Raw genomic sequence first — 16,545 nt, forward strand, 5'->3', positions numbered from 1 at the left:
ACCGACCCGATATTTTTATAATTGACTGACCCAGGGACTTGATAATAAAATTGTGATAAGCTTTTGTTCGTGAGAAAAAGGGATAATATTTTCATAGTTGACTGATCCAGGGACTTGATTATAAAATTGTGAAAAGCTTTTCTTTGTGAGAAAAAGATGTGGATCAGAATAAGATGAGAATAAGATGTGGCCTGGATAATACTCCTTCCTTCTTCACTTGGCCTGCTTCAGATAAAGTTTCTGATTGGCTTGAAGGAAAATGAAGAGAGAACTACTGGTACCCACAGGTATTTTATTCCCGATCTTAAATATCCTTTCCCTTTTGACTTCCGCGTGTTTATAGGATATTTTTGGTGTTTGGGTTGAAGGAAAGTTTGTTTGTTTGTTTGGGTTGAAGGAAAATGGGGCGAGAAAACAGATCTGGAGCGATCTACACGTGTTTTATCCCCCCATCAAATAATGCTTCTTCCTCTTTGATTTAATCCTCCCTGTCGGAGAGTCTGTGTGTTTGGCTTGAAGGATAGAGAGATTTTGTGTTTGGTTGGAAGGAAAATGGAGAGATCAGATTCCCATATTTTGGTATTTCCATTCCCAACACCAGGCCACATAAACCCAATGCTCCAATTCTCAAAGCGCTTGGCCTCAATGGGCCTCAGGGTCACCCTAGTTACAACCCAACCCAACACAAAGCCCATTGAGGAGGCCCAATCCAACTACCCAATCCACATTGAGCCCATCTCAGATGGATTCCAACCAGGCGAAAAAGCCCAAAGCGTTGAGGTCTATCTAGAGAAGTTCCAAAAGGTGGCCTCACAAAGCCTGGCCCAACTAGTTGAAAAACTGGCCAGGTCCAAACGGCCCATTAAGTTTATAGTTTATGATTCTGTGATGCCATGGGCCTTGGATACTGCCCAGGAACTGGGCCTAGATGGGGCTCCATTTTACACGCAGTCTTGTGCTGTCTCAGCCATATACTACCATGTGAGCCAAGGGATGATGAAAATTCCTATAGAAGGCAAAACGGCATCGTTTCCCTCAATGCCATTGCTGGGGATCAATGATCTGCCCTCCTTCATCTCTGATATGGACTCCTACCCATCTCTGTTGAGGCTTGTTTTGGGTCGGTTTTCGAATTTTCGGAAAGCAAAGTGCCTCTTGATCAATACTTTCGACATGTTGGAAGCCGAGGTAGGCTATGTAGTCCTTTTCATTTACGTATGTATGCATATGTATCTATATAATATATATGTGTATGTATGTACTTATGTATATATAGGTGGTATGCATGCATTTTTACATATAGATACATAGGTATGGGTGTATTTTTGTACCTAAGTAGATATGCCTGTATTTTTGTTAAGCACATAGGTATGAATATACATGTTAATGTTTTATCAACATAGACAAATTTATATATATGTAGGCACCACATTTGTGTATGAATGTATGTAGGCATGCATGTATTTATGTATGTAGGTATACATGTATCCTTGCACTATGCACGTAGGTATGCATGTGTGCAAATAGATATGTATGTATGCGTATTCGCAGTTAATGATTATAAATTTTACATATACTCCCAAAGGAAGTAGGTCACATGCACAAGGGATAATTCTCCTCATTTTCCCCTTTGCTCCATTGCATAACATGAATTCATTCATGACAAATCATCATTTTTCCAAATGGACAAAAGGGGTTGAATTCAGTTTCTTGGAAACGATATTAGAAATGAGGGGTATCTATTGCTTGTGTTTTTATTCAGAGAAGCAAATTGAAAAATTTTGGTTTATTTTTTTTCCTTTTTTTTTATCATTACTTATAAATATTATTAGGATATCATTTTTTCATGCATATACCACCTATAAGGGCTTTTAATACAGATAACCAAGCTTCTTAAATTGCATTAGGTTGTGAAGTGGATGGGAAGCCAGTGGCCTGTGAAGACAATAGGACCAACAATTCCATCCATGTACTTGGACAAGAGGTTGGAAGATGACAAAGATTATGGACTCAGCCCCTTGAACTTGAATGTTGATGCCTGCATTACATGGCTAGATGCAAGAGACATTGGCTCGGTTGTTTATGTATCTTTTGGAAGCTTGGCCTCATTGGGAGAGGAGCAGATGGAGGAACTAGCATGGGGGCTGAAGAGGAGCAAAGGCTATTTCTTGTGGGTGGTCAGAGAATTGGAAGAGCAAAAGCTCCCTAGCAATTTTATAGAGAACACAGCAGATAAGGGTTTGGTTGTGAGTTGGTGTCCTCAACTGGATGTTCTAGCTCACAAAGCTGTGGGGTGTTTCATGACTCATTGTGGGTGGAACTCAACCCTAGAGGCTCTGAGCTTGGGGGTGCCAATGGTGGTGATGCCGCAGTGGACAGATCAAATGACAAATGCTAAGTTTGTTGCAGATGTGTGGGGAGTCGGGGTTAGAGTTAAGGCCTCTGATGAGAAGGGGATTGTTAAAAGAGAGGAAATAGAGGAGTGTATAAGGGAAGCCATGGAGGGAGAGAGAGGGAAGGAGATGAAAAGGAATGCTGAAAGGTGGAAGGAGTTGGCTAAGGAGGCAGCAACTGAAGGTGGAAGCTCTGATAAGAACATTGAAGAATTTGTTAAAGAAATTTTATGCAGCTGATGATGTAGATTACAAGCAGAAACTTTTTCTACTTTGATTTCATTTGATTTGGAGGAGTGTTATAACACACCAGAGCTCCAAGTAGGTGTCAAAATATATGTATGGAAGAGACATGCATGATCAATAAAGAAATTATGTTGTGAGGAGGATTTATATTAGATCAGCTTGCTAAAACCCCCCTTGTTGACAGTTTTTGTAGTTTCAAAACTATTATGTATTTGGACTATAGATTGTAGGATTGTTCAAATTAATTATTTGAAATATATGAACTAATAAATATGTAAAATAAATAAATAAATAAATAAAATGCAAATTAAAGCTCACAAATAAGATTGATGGATGCTAGAATTTAACATTATATTCTTAAAAGCTCCAATGTTTTTGGTTTAGTAACAATTATCATTTAGGATACAATGATTATTTTCTTGTGATAATATGTAACACTTTCAATAATTTGAAATGATGAATCAAATAATGTTTTATACTATTTACTAAAGATTGGATGTGTCGAAATTGCATATTGGCCGCTCACATGTTGAAATTGAGCAATTTTTGCAGAGGGGCTTTCTATGTATTCTTATTAATATTAGCTGGTTATGCTTCTTAATATTACTATAGATTTAAAAATATTTTTTGAATTATCATATTTTAAAAAATAATTCCACCTTCTTGCCAATTCATCATTTATCTCATCCACAACTCTCCCCAAACATTAATATACAATACAAATGCTCATTTTGTAAAATGTTAGACCTTCTATCACCGACTCTATGTAACTTTATAACTTAGATCATTGAGGCCATCCAATTAAGTGCCATTTTGGAAAGAGATGTCTTACTGACAAAGTCAGTCAATCATTTCTCTTATCCTTAAACTTTGATTCTGTGGTCTTAAATGTTTCTTCTGACCACATAGACATGACAAGGAGTGTGTCACACTCCTTGTCATTATCTTCCATCCAATTATCTTCCTTCCAATCATTCATGTCATCCGTAAACCTGTGAGGCAGAAATAAACTCACAAGGGCAGTTTTCATCCGCAGCTCTACGAATTAATGCCTTCTCTGATAGCTCGGGGGAGTTTTGGAGGAAGATGAGGAGAGGAAAAAGAGTTGGTGAAATACATATAATGGTTTTTCCTTTCCCCCTACAGGGTCACATAAACCCAATGCTACAATTCTTCAAGCGCCTAGCCTCCAAAGGTCTCAAGGTTACACTACTGATGGCAGCCAGTTCCATTAACAAGTCTGTTCAAGACCAAGCTAGTAGCTCCATCAACATTGAGCTCATTGCTAATTATGAGTCGGACCCAGACAAAAAACAAGAAGACATTAAGGCATATCTGGAGAAATTTAAGATTTTAGCCTCACAAAGCTTAAGTGAGGTAATTGAGAAGCACAATAGATCTGACCACCCTGCTAAAATCCTTGTGTATGACTCAATCATGCCATGGGCACAAGACCTAGCTGAACCACTAGGTCTTGAAGGAGCTCGGTTCTTCACACAATCTTGTGCGGTTTCTACCATCTACTACCATGCAAATCAAGGGGCATTCAAGAATCCTTTAGAAGGGTCAACAGTATCTTTGCCTTCAATGCCCATATTAGGCATCAATGATATGCCATCTTTTATGAGAGAGATGGGCTCATACCCAGCTTCACTCGCCCTCCTCTTGAATCAGTTTTTGAATTTGCAGAAAGTTAAATGGGTTTTCTTCAACACCTTCAACAAGTTGGAAGATGAGGTAAGTTCTAATTCACCTTTTAGATCAGAGGTCAAATCGTAATAAGAAGTATAGTTCATTAGTTTATGGGATTTTTTCACGCCTACAAATATCATACTCTTAATAATTTTTAATCCATCTATACATGAATAGATTAAAGAAAGATGATAATGTCATCCCTAAGCCCATGGAGCCCTTAATGATCAAGACCTTGATGTTCCTTACTAGTCAGTTTTTCATCATAATTCTTACTTCATAATTCTTACTTCATCTATACATAGAGACATGGAGAAGTGACCTAACAGCTACCGTCATAGAATATGATTTTCATGTGATTTTCACTAGCATTCTCCTTGTATAATTCAAAAAGCAAGAAGACAGAAAAATGGCTCATATGAGCAGTTTTTCAACATCTGCTGCTCTATAAATACTACTTCCTGACTCGGCTGAAGAAGAAAGACAAAGAGTTGGATAAGAAAAATGGAGAGAGGCAAAAGAGTTAGTGAAACACATGTCATGGTCTTTCCTAGCCCAGTACAGAGTCACATAAACCCTATGCTCCAATTCTCCAAGCGCCTAATCTCCAAAGGTCTCAAGGTCACCCTTGTTGCAACTACCTCCATTGATGCCAAGTCCATGCCCACCTCCATCAATATTGAGCTCATCCCCGACGGCCTTGACAGAAAGGAGAAGAAAAGTGTTGATGCCTCTATGCAGCTCTTTGAAACTGTAGTTTCACAAAGCTTACCTGAGCTTATAGAGAAACACAGTAAGTCTGATCATCCTGCTAATGTTCTTGTGTATGATGCAAGCATGCCATGGGCACATGGCATAGCTGAAAGACTTGGCCTAGTTGGAGCTGCTTTCTTCACTCAGTCTTGCGCTGTTACAGCCATCTATCACTATGTCAGTCAGGGGGTGGAGATTCCTGTAAAAGGACCGACGTTACCTATGCCTTTTATGCCACCACTAGGTATTGATGATCTGCCATCATTTGTCAAGGATCCAGGCTCATACCCGGCTGTATGGAGCCTCATTTCTAAACAAGTCTCAACTTTCCAGAAAGTGAAATGGGCCTTGTTCAACTCTTTCGACAAGTTGGAAGATGAAGTAAGTCTGGTAATCATATATATAGAATAAGCTCAGTTAATTAACAACCAAAAAAAGACTATTAGCCAATGCAAAAAAAGGGGTGTATACATTTGTCGTAATTGCCAAGATGTTGGATTGAGTAGCGTTAGTCAATCTTTTGGCACTAAGCAGAGGGGATGTTGGGGTTCAGTTCCCCATTGAGCTTGCAGGGATCAAGCTAGCTAGTCAGCTTGGGGGGATCAAGTTAGCTCAGCTTGCGGGATTTTAAGGGGAAATGTCCACTAGATAATTATTTTTTATAATTGTATGATAAGTTTGCTTTTATTATATTTTTAACCTTCTGGTTATTTAGAGTTCTGTTTCAAAGAGAAACATCGTGTGAGACCACAATTGAGAGGAGCAGAAGAGTATTCACCATTATAACTTTTTGTCTTCGTATGATTAGTAGATTATTGAATGTTGGTGTGGTCATAGAAGTAAGGATCGAATTAATTATTGAATCATCTTTTTTTATTTGTGCTCGTGATTGAATTAACACAAAAAACCTTAGGCCATTCTCATGTTGTTACCTAATCTATTTCATTTCCATTAGGTTGTGAAATGGTTGGCGAACCACCAATCAGTCAAGACAATAGGACCAACCATTCCTTCAATGTAATTAGACAAGAGGTTGGAGGATGACAAAGACTATGGCCTTAGTCTTTTCAAGCCTAATACCGACACCTGCATTACGTGGCTGGACACAAAGGATATCAACTCTGTGGTTTATGTATCTTTTGGAAGCATGGCGTCACTGGGAGAAGAGCAGATGGAGGAACTAGCATGGGGCCTGAAGAGGAGCAACAGCTACTTCTTGTGGGTAGTTAGAGAATCCGAAGAGGAAAAGCTTCCTACCAATTTTGTGGAGGAGACATCTGAGAAGGGTCTGTTTGTGAGTTGGTGTCATCAAGTGGAAGTTCTGGCTCACAAAGCAGTAGGATGTTTCATGACTCATTGTGGATGGAACTCAACGCTTGAAGCCCTGAGCCAGGGAGTGCCAATGATAGCCATGCCTTGTTGGGCAGATCAACCAACTAATGCTAAGTTTGTGGAGGATGTTTGGGAAGTAGGGGTCAGAGTTACGGTGGATGAAAAGGGGATTGCCAAAAGAGAGGAAATAGAGGAGTGTATAAGGGAAGTCATGGAGGGAGAAAGAGGTAATGAAATGAAAAGGAATGGTGAGAAGTGGAAGGAGTTGGGCAAAGAGGCAGTAAATGAAGGAGGAAGCTCTGATAGCAACATTGAAGAATTTGTTGCACAACTTGTCTGCAGCTGATGTTGATTTGAACAGCAATAATTGTTGTCCATGCAAATATATATTTATTGGATAAGCTATGTTGATTTGAATAACAATAATTGTTGTCCATGCAAATATATATTTATTGGATAAGCTACCCACCGTAAAATTTCGAACTAAGAAAATTAACAAAAAATGTTAAGGAAAATAATTTTCTTTTGGTTCTATTATGAAAAATGTAAAAAAAAATCAAATATGATTAAAAATTTTATATATTTTAAAATTATTTAATCTTTATATAAAAGAATTCAATAAGTGAAAATAATTTGAAGTAGTGTATAAAAATAATTTATATATTTTAAATTTATTTTTTATTTTTCTTCGTTTTTTCTTTTTTTCTATTTTTCGTCTCAACTTTCTTTTTCTCATATTTTCCTTCGAACTTTTTAGGAACCAAACATAACCTTAACGCCTCTTCACTAGTTCAATATATTAATAAGAGAGAAATGTGGAGCACGAAAAGGAGAGGTGCAACATCGGAAAGTGACAATGGGTAAGAATGAAATTGACGAACAACTAATCAATAAGGGTAGTAATTGATAAAATTTGAAATTAATAATAGTCAAATATATTTTACAACAAAGATTAATGAGTGGGAATGAAATTAACCCTAATCCTGAAAACCTATGAGTGGCCTGGGAAGAAGCAATAATGCAAGAAAGGGACTAAATATGATAGTGAGATCTTGGGTCTTCGTCCAAGCTCAAGCCCTTTTCTCTTTTCTATGTTAACATATTGCATGTAGCCCACAAGTTGTGTAAGTTTGAATCGAGACACCTCATTGTCCAAAAGTATCTTTAAGTTTACATAAGCCATGATGTCAATATTATTATCTTACTCTCATACAAATATGACAGTGCCACTTCAGAATGCCGTGCAGACTGCGCAAGTCCAATTGAAATTTTCTTCCTCTTGTTTTGTTATTTTCTGGCTTTTTCCAAGCAGTGTGGTCCGTGCTTTTCACTACTTCAGAGTTTCTATTTAGAATACCTCACTTTAAAATAGTACAAAGCACGTTCAAGTAACATGCCATCGCTTTTATTTTATGCATAACTACAAGCCATTAAGAAAGTTTTCCCAATTTAGTTCGGGTCTCCCTTTTTCAATCTGCTTCTGCTCTGAAACATAATTATATTGGAAGAAAAAGAAGAGAAATTTTTTTACCTGTTTTTGAAAACAAATTTGCTCCAATTTGATAACTGTTTTTGTAAACAGATATAAAAAATAGTTTTCAAAACCGTTCTCTGATATTTTGTAAAAAATCTATTTGAAAATTTAAAATGTTTTTAACTTAGTTTTTAAAAAAAAATTGTGTCTATTGTTTTAATTTTAATCCTTTTATATATCTATATAATTATTTTTTTAAATAATCATAAAATAAGTGAAAACAGTATAAAATAATTAAAAGATATTATTTGAAAATACTATATTTTCTGTTTTTAAAAATAGAAGATATAAAATAGTTTTTAATTATCAAACATGTTCTTTTGTTTTTTTTTTTAAATTTTAAAGAATAGATAATTATTCTCAAAACAGTTATCAAACAAGGTCTTATATTCCATAATTATAAAATTATACAAGGGGAAGAAAATCTTCAAATTGATAAATGGTAGTTTTTTCATTCATGCTTTCATTCTTTCATGTGCATAGTATATATAGAGGCTAATCATCATTCTAAGAATGGGAAAGAATGATACAAGGAAAGAATGATATAAGGAAAAAACAACTAATATCCTAATATCTCAACATTCCTAATATCTCAACTTTCCTTATATCTAAACATTCCTAATATCTCAACACTCCCCCTCAAGTTGGTGCATAGATGTCACACATGCCCAACTTGTCTAAAAATTTTGAGAACACTTGACTTGAGATAGCTTTGGTGAGGATATCAACCAATTGATCTTCTGATCGAATCTTAGGCAATTCCATAATCTTATCATCCAACTTTTCCTTAATGAAGAATCTATCCACCTCGACATGCTTTGTACTGGATTATGAGCAATGTCACATGCGGCTTTATTGTCACAAAACAATCGGATTGGTTGCCTAGATAAGTAACCTAAATCCTGTAAGAGGAGTCTTAACCATAATGCCTCACAAAGTCCTAGAGTCATACCTCTAAATTTCGCTTCTGCACTTGAACGAGCGACGACATTATGCTTCTTACTTTTCCATGTCACAAGATTACCACCTACAAAGGTAAAGTAACCAGATGTAGATCGCCTATCATCCACTGCACCAACCCAATCAACATCAGTATATACTTCTATACTCTAATGATCAACATTTTTAGCGAACAAAATTCCCTTCCTAGGAGCATTCTTCAAATACCTCAAAATACGCATGACTGCATTCATATGTTGCTCTCCAGGATTATGCATGTATTGACTCACTACACTCAATGCATAAGCAAGATCTGGTCTTGTATGAGCTAAGTACATTAATCTCCCCACAAGTCTCTGGTATCTTCCCTTATCGGTTGATACTTGATTAAGCTCAACACACAATTTCAGACTTTCTTCTATTGGTGTATTAATAGGTTGACATCCCGACATTCCAGTCTCCTATAAAAGATCTAAGGCATACTTTCTTTGAGACAGAAAAATTCCTTCACTTGATCGAGAAACTTCAATCCCAAGAAAGTATTTCAGAGATCCTAGATCTTTCATTTCGAATTCTCTAGATAGATAATTCTGCAGAGCTTTTCTTTCTTCAGGATCATTTCCTGTAACTACCATGTCATCCACATATACGATGAGTGTTGTAATCTTACCATGTTGTTTTTTCAGGAACAAAGTGTGATCTGAGTTACTTTGACGATAGCCAAAAGCTCTCATTGACTTTGTGAACCTTCCAAACCATGCTATCGGGGATTGCTTCAACCCATACAATGACTTCTTCAATTTGCACACCTTCTGACATTACTTTTCTGACACCATGCATTACGGTGGAAGATCCATATATACTTCTTCAGATAACTCGCCATGCAGAAATGCATTTTTCACATCGAATTGTTGTAATGACCAATCCAGATTTGCAGCTAAAGACAGTAATACTCGAACTGTGTTGATCTTAGCTACAGGTGCAAATGTCTCTGTGTAGTCAATTCCATAAGTTTGAGTGTACCCTTTTGCTACCAGTCTTGCTTTAAATCGTTTAATACTACCATCTGCCTTGTACTTCACAGTATAGATCCAACGACACCCAACTGACTTTTTTCTTGGTGGACATTCTACGAGTTCCCATGTTTTATTCTTCTACAATGATTTCATCTCTTCATTCATGGCTGTTTTCCACCTTGGATCAGCTAAGGCTTCTTGTACACTGGTAGAAATAACTATAGTAGATAATTGATTTACAAATGACTTATTTGATTCAGACAAACGATGGTTAGACACATAGTTGCTCATGTGATATTTGACTTTAGTAGACAATTCACGTTCATATGTGGGTTTAGGAATACCTCTATTATGACGATGTGGTAACCGTTTCATGAATGGATCAGGTTCCAAATTAAGAACACCCTCAACAGACGACGATTGGATTGGTATTTCAATGAAGGCATCTTTAGACCCAAATTGTTCAGATGGTACAATTATACTGTCTCTCCCCTCTTCTATCACTTCTTCAGCTTTTGGGTGGTCATTACTACTTGAATCTAGAGTTGTATCACTCATATCCAATTCACCCGCTTCTTGGTTCACTAGTTCAGATTGTCCAGATTCATCCTCCTTAGAGATATGATAATCATAATCGAGAATCTGAATTTCCTTATGGTACTCCCCCTGAAGTTCAGACTCAAATGAAAAATACATCAAATCTTCATGAAACATCACATCCATTGTAATAAACATTCGTTGAGTTGGAGGATGGTAACATCGATATCCATTTTTGTGCAATGCATATCCAACAAACACACATTGCAATGCATGGGAAGTTAACTTGGTGCGTTGGTGTTTGTGTAGATGCACAAATGCCACGCAACCAAAAACACGAGGAGGTAGATTTGTGACGGTTGGGGCAACTACGACATAAGTAAGAGCTTGGAGAGGTGTTTGGAAGTCAATTGAGATGGAAGGTACCCGATTGATCAAGTATGCGGCAAATGTGATTGCTTCTCCCCAATAAGATATCAATATTTTTGCTGCTATCAAGGAAGCACGAACAACCTCTAACAAGTGCTGATTTTTCCGTTCAGCAACTCCATTTTGTTGGGGTATATTGGAACAAGTAGTCTGATGAATGATGTCATGTCCTTCTAAATACTTTTGAAGATCATAACTTTTATATTCTCCACCATTATCGCTACGTAGAACCCGAACCTTTGCATTATACTGAGTTTCAATCATTTTATGAAAATTTTGAAACAACAAGTTCACTTCATCTTTGGTCTTCATCAAGCATAACCAGGTCATTCTGGTACAATCATCAATAAAAGTAACAAACCAACGTGAGCCACTCAAAGTTGGGACTTTGGATGGGCCCCAAACATCAAAATATCTAACCATAAAAGGAAGCGGACTTTTATTCAAAATTAACGGAAATGAAGCACGATGGCTTTTAGCCAATTCACAAATATCACAATGGAAACCAGAAATATCACTTTTTGCAAACAAAATAGGAAACAATTTTTTTAAATAACCAAAGGAAGCATGTCTCAGACATTGATGCCACAACCAAATTTCAGACTTTTTTTTCTCCTCCTCAGATCCATCTGCCATCAAGGCTTGTTGCAACTTATTTGAATCTTTTGACTGCAAGTCCAAGTAATAGAGTTTTCCCCGCTTAATACCACAACCAATCGTCTGTCTTGTTTGGATGTCCTTAATAACACAAAATTCAGGCCAAAAAATGACAATACAAGATAAGACTGCAGTGATTTGAGAAACTGACAAAAGATTATAATCTAAAGATGGAACAACTAAAACAGAATCCAAATTCAAAGTATCAGTAAGCGTTAAGGATCCTTCCCCAATGATTGGGGTTGTGTTATCATTAGCTGTGGAAACAATTTTTTGTGAGGAAGGTCTAAGGGGTGAAACCTGTCTAGAATCAAAAGTCATATAATCTGTAGTACCAGAATCAATTATCCATGCACTATTAATAACAAGTGTAGAAGTATTTAAAAACTTACCACCATAATCTATAGCGACTACCAATGCAGCGGCTTTCTCAGCAACATTAGCCTCTGTTTTTATTTCGGCAATAGTTGCAGTCGAGATTTTCTTGGAATCCTTCTTCTGTTGATCACGATTATTATCATTAATAACAAAGTGGTGATAACCTAAACATGATCTAAAGGTCCATGGTTCAAACCCTCAGTTCCTCATTGTTTTCCTCATCACACTAAGAGTCGTTACTTTGAAATTGTGGGATATCCAGATTGGTAGGATAAGTCTTATTGCAGTGAGTGCATTTGAAGGTTGACTTATCAATATTAGGGCTTGTCTTAGGATGGTTGATCGCTGTTGGACTACCATAGCGACAAAATATCCAGGATTTCAATTTCATGGCTTTGATACCATCTTCAAAGGACCCTTCACCAACTTTTCTTCTTTGAAAGGGCTTTTTGATCCACCAGTCAAACACCAAGTGAAATGGTAGTTGTTTCACACTTGCATAATGATTTTCTATATTTTTTTCAAAGAAGGATTAAAATATTAAGGACCCTATAATATTTTAAGCAAGGGATTCATTTGTATATTTAGCTATGTTTCAAATGGAAACGTATGTTTCAACTTCCTCCAACATTGATTGGTACTATCTATATACTTTATAGGTACCTACAAAATGAGCTGACACTGCTGGTTCTGAAGAGATAAAAGCCAGAAGATAGAAAAATGTGTCAGATGGTCACTTGCTTGGCCTTTGATTGTTGTAGAATTAGGCCTTTCGCCGTCTGCAAGTAGTCTATAAATACTACCTTCTGCAGATGGCCTGATTAAAGAAGAAAAAAGTCTAGTGGGGAGAATGAAGAGTGGTGCGAGAGTTGGTGAAACTCATATTATTGTCCTTCATTACTGTTCACAGGGTCACATAAATCCAATGCTCCAATTCTCCAGGCGCCTAGCCTCCAAAGGTCTCAAGGTCACATTAGTGATCCCAAGAGCCTCCATTTATAATGCCCAAGCTAGCTCCATTAACATCGAGATCATTTGTGAAGGGCTCGAGGAGCGCAAAGAAGAAGAAAGTATAGAGGACTTTGTTTAATAAATAAATTAAAATCATTTATTTGAAATTGTTTTTAGTGCAAATAAACTCGTTTGAAATTTCAAGAAAAATAATATAACAGATAATTACACTACATATTTGGTGGGGCCATTTAGCCAACCAATTAATTTATAAACCTTCTTCTAAGCTATACCAACAAAAACAATATAACGTATACGAAGGTGTGAAACACATACCTAAAAAATAATGATAAAAATTTTATAGTCCATGTAGATGCCTGAGTTCATTTGGATCACCTTTGATCTTATCGTTTTGTATTCAATATCCCATCTTCAAATTAATAAATGGTAGCTTTTTCATTCATTTTTTCATTCGTTCATGTACAGAGTATATATAGAGGGTAATCACCATTTTAAAAATGGGAAAAAATGATACAAGGAAAGAATGATATAAGGTAAGAACAAATAATATCTTAATATCTCAACTTTCCTAATATCTAAACATTCTTAATATCTCAACATTGAATGATATAAGGAAAGCATTCCTAATATCTCAACAGAAAATTACTTTTGGATATCATGTAATAAAAATATCAATTAATCACAAAGAGTCAAAATGGAATTTATCTTTTTAATTTGAAGACCTTATTTGTCTATGTTTTGACCTTACTTTGGTATTTTTTTTTTCAATACTTCGAGTCTACTCAGGAATATTAAAAACTTAAATTCAATTTCATGTGGGTGTCTTACAATTTTCCTTACAAAAGAAATCTTTCAACCCAACACACTTTGATAAATGTTTCTAGAGATAATATTTGATATTAGTGAGTGTCTTATCAATATTCTACTACATAACTCAACCCAATTCCAAATAATAATAATATTAAAAATATAAACTTAAATACTATATAATTATTAAATAAGTAACCTATTTAGCTCATTTAATAATTAGGTTGAATTAAGTTTTGTATAAGTCTATCAACTAAACATATTTATGATTCAATTAATCTATTTATTTAAAAACAAATTTAAAATAAGGTAAATATGGATTAAATAATTTAAAATTATAATTAAGTTAATTATATATAAATTAATAAAAAAATATTATTTATTTATTAAACAAATTATATAAACCGACACAAAATTGATGTAAACAATTGTAAAATCGTGTTAGATTTGTATTGACAAATCATAACAAATTTTGCTGCCTTAATAATTTCTACCTGGTTATGATTGACATTGAAAAATAATATGGTCGGGTTCCTCTCAGACAGAATACGCTTTTCATGCAATTGTCACATCTTTATACTTCTCGAATTACTTACAAAAAAGGGTCCGGTCCCCCACTGTCTGAAAATACAACACGAGAGACAAAAGCTACAAGACAGAAATCCACTCACATGGGCACTTTTCTCCACCTTTGCCTTCTATCATCTGCAGTTCTATAAAGACTTGCTCTCATGGCTGATTAAAGCAGTAAGAGGAGAGAGTTGTGGACACAAAAATGGAGAGAGGTAGAGGAGTTGGTGAAACACATGTTTTGGTAATTCCTTATCCTGTACAGGGGCACATAAACCCAATGCTCCAGTTCTCCAAGCGCCTAGCCTCCAAAGGTCTCAAGGTCACACTCATCACCACCACCCCTACTAACAAGTCCAAGCAACCTCAATCCAGCTCAATCAACATGGAGCATATTCCGGTTGGTCTCCAAGGTGAAGAAGAGAGCCTAGATGATTATCTGGAGCGTTTCAAACTTATAGTTTCATCTAGCTTGGTGGAGCTCATTGGGAGATACAATGGGTCTGAGTACCCTGTCAGAGTCCTTGTGTATGACTCAGTTATGTCATGGGCACAGGACATAGTTGAAAGACTAAGCGTGGATGGAGCTCCCTTCTTCACTCAATCATGTGCTGTTTCTACCATCTATTACCATGTGAATCAAGGGGCATTCAAGATTCCTTTAGAAGGGCCAACTGTGTCTATACCTTCTATGCCTATACTTGGTGTTAATGATCTGCCATCGTTCATTAATGACACAAGCTCGTATCCAACATTATGGAGTCTGGTCAAGACCCAATTTTCAAATTTTGAGAAAGTGAATTGGGTTTTCTTTAACACTTTCTGTGAGTTGGAAGATGAGGTAAGTATTGTTGTTGATTAATATTTCCATAGTGTAACAATTATGATAAACCACTCCCAACTCAATTGTGGAGATATTATTTATTCTCATCTCTCATTGTTTTAAGACGCTTCTAAATGGTTAAGAAGAACTTTTATATATATATATATATATATATATATATATAATGTAATTTATTTTTTTTTACATTTAATGTGAGATATCACAATTACTTTTAATGTAAACACGATGTTCTTGTGATATCTCATAGGAAGACATCTTTGTCCCAGTGTGAGACCAAACAAATTCTTACACTAGTTAGGTCAGGATTTGGCTTTGACATTAACATTTGTAATGATATACTTTAAACTGTGCATATATTGTTAACTTTGAATCTAATAAGTTTTTACAGACTTTAAAATATATTCACATGATTAAGAGGATTATATGAATAATGCTTGAAATTTTTTCTTCTATAAGATATGGAATATCACAAATTGATGTCACATGGCTGGCTGGAAAAGGATGCTACCCTTCCTACTAACTGGCAGTCAACAACAAAAAATGAAATGGAAGTTTGTCTTTCCATATTAAAATTAGGCATGCAACCACCTACCTTGCCTAGCAGGCCTGCAGTAATCAATATTTTAGTATATACCTCTATATGCTATTTTTCATACTGTTCAATAATGCTTACATTCCACTAGGTAGTGAAGTGGTTGGCAAGCAAACGGCCAATCAAGACTATAGGACCGACCATTCCATCAATGTACTTGGACCGGAGGATAGATGACGATGAAGATTATGGCCTAAGCCTCTTCAAGCCAAATGCGGACGCCTGCATTACATGGCTAGACACAAAGGACACTGTCTCAGTGGTATATGTATCATTTGGAAGCTTGGCATCATTAGGAGAAGAGCAGATGGAGGAACTAGCATGGGGCCTAAAGAGAAGCAACAGCCAATTTTTGTGGGTAGTCAGAGAACTAGAAAAGAAAAAGCTCCCCAGCAATTTTGTAGAGGAGACATCTGAGAAGGGTCTGGTTGTGAGTTGGTGTCCTCAACTGGAAGTTTTGGCCCACAAAGCCGTGGGGTGCTTCATGACTCATTGCGGATGGAACTCGACACTGGAGGCGCTGAGCTTGGGAGTGCCAATGGTGGCGATGCCTCAGTGGACAGATCAAACAACAAATGCTAAGTTTATTGAGGATGTGTGGGGAGTTGGGGTTAGGGTTAAGGTGGGTGAAAATGGGATTGTTAAAAGAGAGGAAATAAAGGAGTGTATAAGGGAAGTCATGGAGGGAGAGAGAGGGAATGTGATGCAAAGAAATGCGCAGAGGTGGAAGGAGTTGGCTAAAGAGGCAGTAAATGAAGGAGGAAGCTCTGATAACAATATTGAAGAATTTGTTGCACGACTTGTTTGCAGTTAATGTTGATTAACAACAATAAAATCTCTCTATTTCCATTTCA

At 36.3% G+C, this 16,545-nt stretch overlaps 4 protein-coding genes across 5 annotated transcripts; all 4 read left to right on the forward strand.

The window, feature by feature from the left end:
- The first annotated feature begins 112 nt into the window (after positions 1–112).
- On the forward strand, positions 113–2,791 carry LOC100264585 (mogroside IE synthase). 2 transcript variants are annotated; one of them, XM_019220211.2, is made up of 3 exons: positions 145–287; positions 398–1,188; positions 1,908–2,791. In XM_019220211.2, the coding sequence occupies exons 2-3, from the start codon at positions 553–555 to the stop codon at positions 2,631–2,633; spliced, it is 1,362 nt and encodes a 453-aa protein (XP_019075756.1). In that variant the 5' UTR covers positions 145–287; positions 398–552; the 3' UTR covers positions 2,634–2,791. The 2 variants fall into 2 exon arrangements, with proteins under 2 accessions (XP_059593194.1, XP_019075756.1); XM_059737211.1 differs by having other exon boundaries at positions 113–1,188.
- An 882-nt stretch (positions 2,792–3,673) lies between these two features.
- LOC100259412 (mogroside IE synthase) lies at positions 3,674–6,858 on the forward strand. The gene is given in 2 exon segments (XM_019219723.2): positions 3,674–5,465; positions 6,040–6,858. Coding segments are annotated over 2 exon segments (1,353 nt in total). The 5' UTR covers positions 3,674–4,835; the 3' UTR covers positions 6,763–6,858.
- LOC132252575 (mogroside IE synthase-like) lies at positions 3,726–4,523 on the forward strand. The gene has a single exon (XM_019219721.2). It carries the CDS (start codon positions 3,726–3,728, stop codon positions 4,416–4,418), a length of 693 nt encoding a protein of 230 aa, XP_019075266.2. The 3' UTR covers positions 4,419–4,523.
- Positions 6,859–14,413: 7,555 nt separating the features above from the next.
- LOC100249191 (mogroside IE synthase) lies at positions 14,414–16,545 on the forward strand. The gene is made up of 2 exons (XM_003632039.4): positions 14,414–15,096; positions 15,783–16,545. Exons 1-2 carry the CDS (start codon positions 14,461–14,463, stop codon positions 16,503–16,505), a joined length of 1,359 nt encoding a protein of 452 aa, XP_003632087.1. The 5' UTR covers positions 14,414–14,460; the 3' UTR covers positions 16,506–16,545.

The sequence above is a fragment of the Vitis vinifera genome, chromosome 5 (assembly GCF_030704535.1).
Source record: "Vitis vinifera cultivar Pinot Noir 40024 chromosome 5, ASM3070453v1".
In the NCBI taxonomy this organism is placed as follows: domain Eukaryota; kingdom Viridiplantae; phylum Streptophyta; class Magnoliopsida; order Vitales; family Vitaceae; genus Vitis; species Vitis vinifera.

Coding starts and splice junctions, on each gene's coding strand:
- LOC100264585 (XM_059737211.1), top strand. CDS start 553: ATGGAGAGATCAGATTCCCATATTTTGGTATTTCCATTCCCAACACCA. Junction 1,189..1,907: donor TCGACATGTTGGAAGCCGAG/GTAGGCTATGTA, acceptor AAATTGCATTAG/GTTGTGAAGTGGATGGGAAG.
- LOC132252575 (XM_019219721.2), top strand. CDS start 3,726: ATGAGGAGAGGAAAAAGAGTTGGTGAAATACATATAATGGTTTTTCCT.
- LOC100249191 (XM_003632039.4), top strand. CDS start 14,461: ATGGAGAGAGGTAGAGGAGTTGGTGAAACACATGTTTTGGTAATTCCT. Junction 15,097..15,782: donor TCTGTGAGTTGGAAGATGAG/GTAAGTATTGTT, acceptor ACATTCCACTAG/GTAGTGAAGTGGTTGGCAAG.